Here is a 2,554-nt window from a genome sequence, read left to right on the forward strand (position 1 = left end):
GATGTGTAACATTAGTGTAAATGTATTTGTGAGAGGTCAAAAAATGACCAATTTTTATTAGATAATTGTATAGAATGAATATTGCAAATGGGGCAGTGAGTCTTTCAAGGACTAAATTACATACTAAAAAATCTCATAGCATATCTTCACTTATATTATAAAAAATTGTCACAAGGAAACTGTACATTTTCCCCTTTTCATGAACATACGATCACAGTTTCAAATATATACTTACTTATCTCCCTATAATATGAACATCTTGTTTGCATAGAAGCCGTCAAAGGCGGTCGCGTCAACTGCTATATCTGAGTTTTTATTTATTAATTATTCACAACAATAAAAGTGTAACTGTGCCAAATCAGTGTCAGCCCTTTTCGCAAACTGTGAACTATCGCGTGAGTAATACCGACTCTGTGTGAAATGAGTACAATTTTTCAACGCCGCAATGAGTGGTCAAGATGCGTTTAATGGAAGTTCACGGACATTACGAACCCCACCACCTTTAGAAAAAAATTCTGTAGACATGTAAACTGCCCAAAGAACACCTGTAGTGTCAGCACCATCGGATATGCCTGAAACGGTCTCAACAGCTGAAATTCAAGGATGGTTGACCCAAATTGAAATGCGCCTCAATGAAATTTGCACAATATCGGGTGAAGGTAAATTGAATACGGACCAAAAATTGAGAATAAGCAACCTTACAAAGAGCGTCATGGGTGGAGTCTCGCAGCTAGCCGTTCAATACCAGTCGGCCAAGATGAATTATTTACTTTGTCATTCCCAAGTGAAGACCTTAACCCAGCAAAGAGACTATAGCACCCAACTTCATGAACTTAAGCAGTACCTGCAAGAAGCACCTAAAACTATCGAAGTGACGCAATCCTTCGCCGACATGGTCAGAACCGGAAAAACTTCCACTGTGGTGCCAACCAAAACCAGTAGCATCGCAATTTACCCCGCCGATAAGGAGAAATCCAGTGAGGATACTAAAAAACTGGTCCAAAACTTAATCAAGCCCGAAGCCCTCAAACTACATGTTCGTGGTATGAGAAAGACAAAAAATGGTGGTGTCATAATTAGCACCGATAGAAAGGACGACCTCGAAAAGCTCAAAGCGTCCCAGCAGCTCCAACAATCAGGACTGAAACTAGAAGACACTGCGAAACGGAGACCCAAGATAATTTTACTGGGGATACCGACGAACATGCCCGAAAAAGATGTGTTTGACTGTATATTCGAACAAAACATACTAGACCCGCAACCTAACTTCTCCAGAGATGTTTTTTATGAACTCAGTCAAACTCAGTCATAAATCAGGCAAAAAGGACATTTCTACCTGCAACTATATTTTGGAATGTTCAGCCGAAATCAGGAGAATGCTTATACAGCAGCAGCATGTATATATAAATTGGTCTTCCTGTCCTGTACGAGACTTCGCCCTTTTGACCTTATGCTATTTCTGTCAATAATATGGACATTCGGCTAAGTTCTGCAAAGATACACACACAACCATGTCCACATGTGGACATTGCGGATCGTCAGGGCACAGTATCAAGGAGTGTGCAAGGAGTGAGCCTTCAAAATGTTCTACATGTCAGCGCTTTAAGAAACCGTCCAACCATACAACCGGAGACGAGCAGTGCCCAGCGAGGAAAAATGCGCAAACTAGATACTTAAGTTCTATAGACTATGAGGGTGCCTAGAGCGCTAAGTATAGCAATAGTATTTAAAAATATTATGTCACTTTCTCCATGTCACCAGTTGCTTTTTGTATAATATAGTTCGCTCACTTTACCTACTTACCTATTGTTTGTTATAAATAATCATTCTGCTACTTAGGTTAGCATTTAGTTGTCCCGCTTATTGCTCGACCTACAAAGTTATTTTATTTTATTTATTTATTTTTATTTATTTAAGTAATTACAACAACAATATCTAACTAATTTACAAAGTATCGTTAAACCCGTAGGGTTTGTCTCGATACCACATTCCAAGACAAGACATCTTATACAAAAACATAACAAATTGTTAAATTGTACATAATAACTATACTTAAACTATGAAATAAAACTATGAAAACGGATTATATCGCTTTCACAGTTTTATTTCATGAGTAACTATCGCGGTAACCGAAGACAATATTATATACTTAAACTATTTATCAGCTGTTTATAAATTATTAAAATCGACATCATTACACCGAGCGCCGAAACAGCGTTTTGTTTTGCTATTGTTGTGCCGGCCGGCCGGGCCGTCTTGCTTGGCCGAACCGGTCTATTCGCCCGAGTACAGGATGCTCCAACTATGTATTTAGTAGTACAATAATTAAATTATCTTATACTTAAGAGGCGTTTACCTCCTACATACGTTTTTGTTACTAATATAATCTTTATTGTTTTTGCCCAATAAGCACATCAGTTACACTACATTGACCTACTAACACGAAATACCTAAGATTAAGATAGTTAGTTACTTAGTTTAGGTATTGATGTAAAATATGTTAGAGCCAGTCACAATTATTGCTGACAAGATTTAATATTCAATGTTAAGTAAA

At 37.7% G+C, this 2,554-nt stretch overlaps 1 protein-coding gene across 1 annotated transcript; it reads left to right on the top strand.

The window, feature by feature from the left end:
• The first annotated feature begins 568 nt into the window (after positions 1 to 568).
• LOC134747870 (uncharacterized) lies at positions 569 to 1,439 on the top strand. The gene has a single exon (XM_063682545.1). It carries the CDS (start codon positions 569 to 571, stop codon positions 1,310 to 1,312), a length of 744 nt encoding a protein of 247 aa, XP_063538615.1. The 3' UTR covers positions 1,313 to 1,439.
• The last annotated feature ends 1,115 nt before the right edge of the window (positions 1,440 to 2,554 follow it).

This window comes from Cydia strobilella, chromosome 1 (genome assembly GCF_947568885.1).
Source record: "Cydia strobilella chromosome 1, ilCydStro3.1, whole genome shotgun sequence".
In the NCBI taxonomy this organism is placed as follows: domain Eukaryota; kingdom Metazoa; phylum Arthropoda; class Insecta; order Lepidoptera; family Tortricidae; genus Cydia; species Cydia strobilella.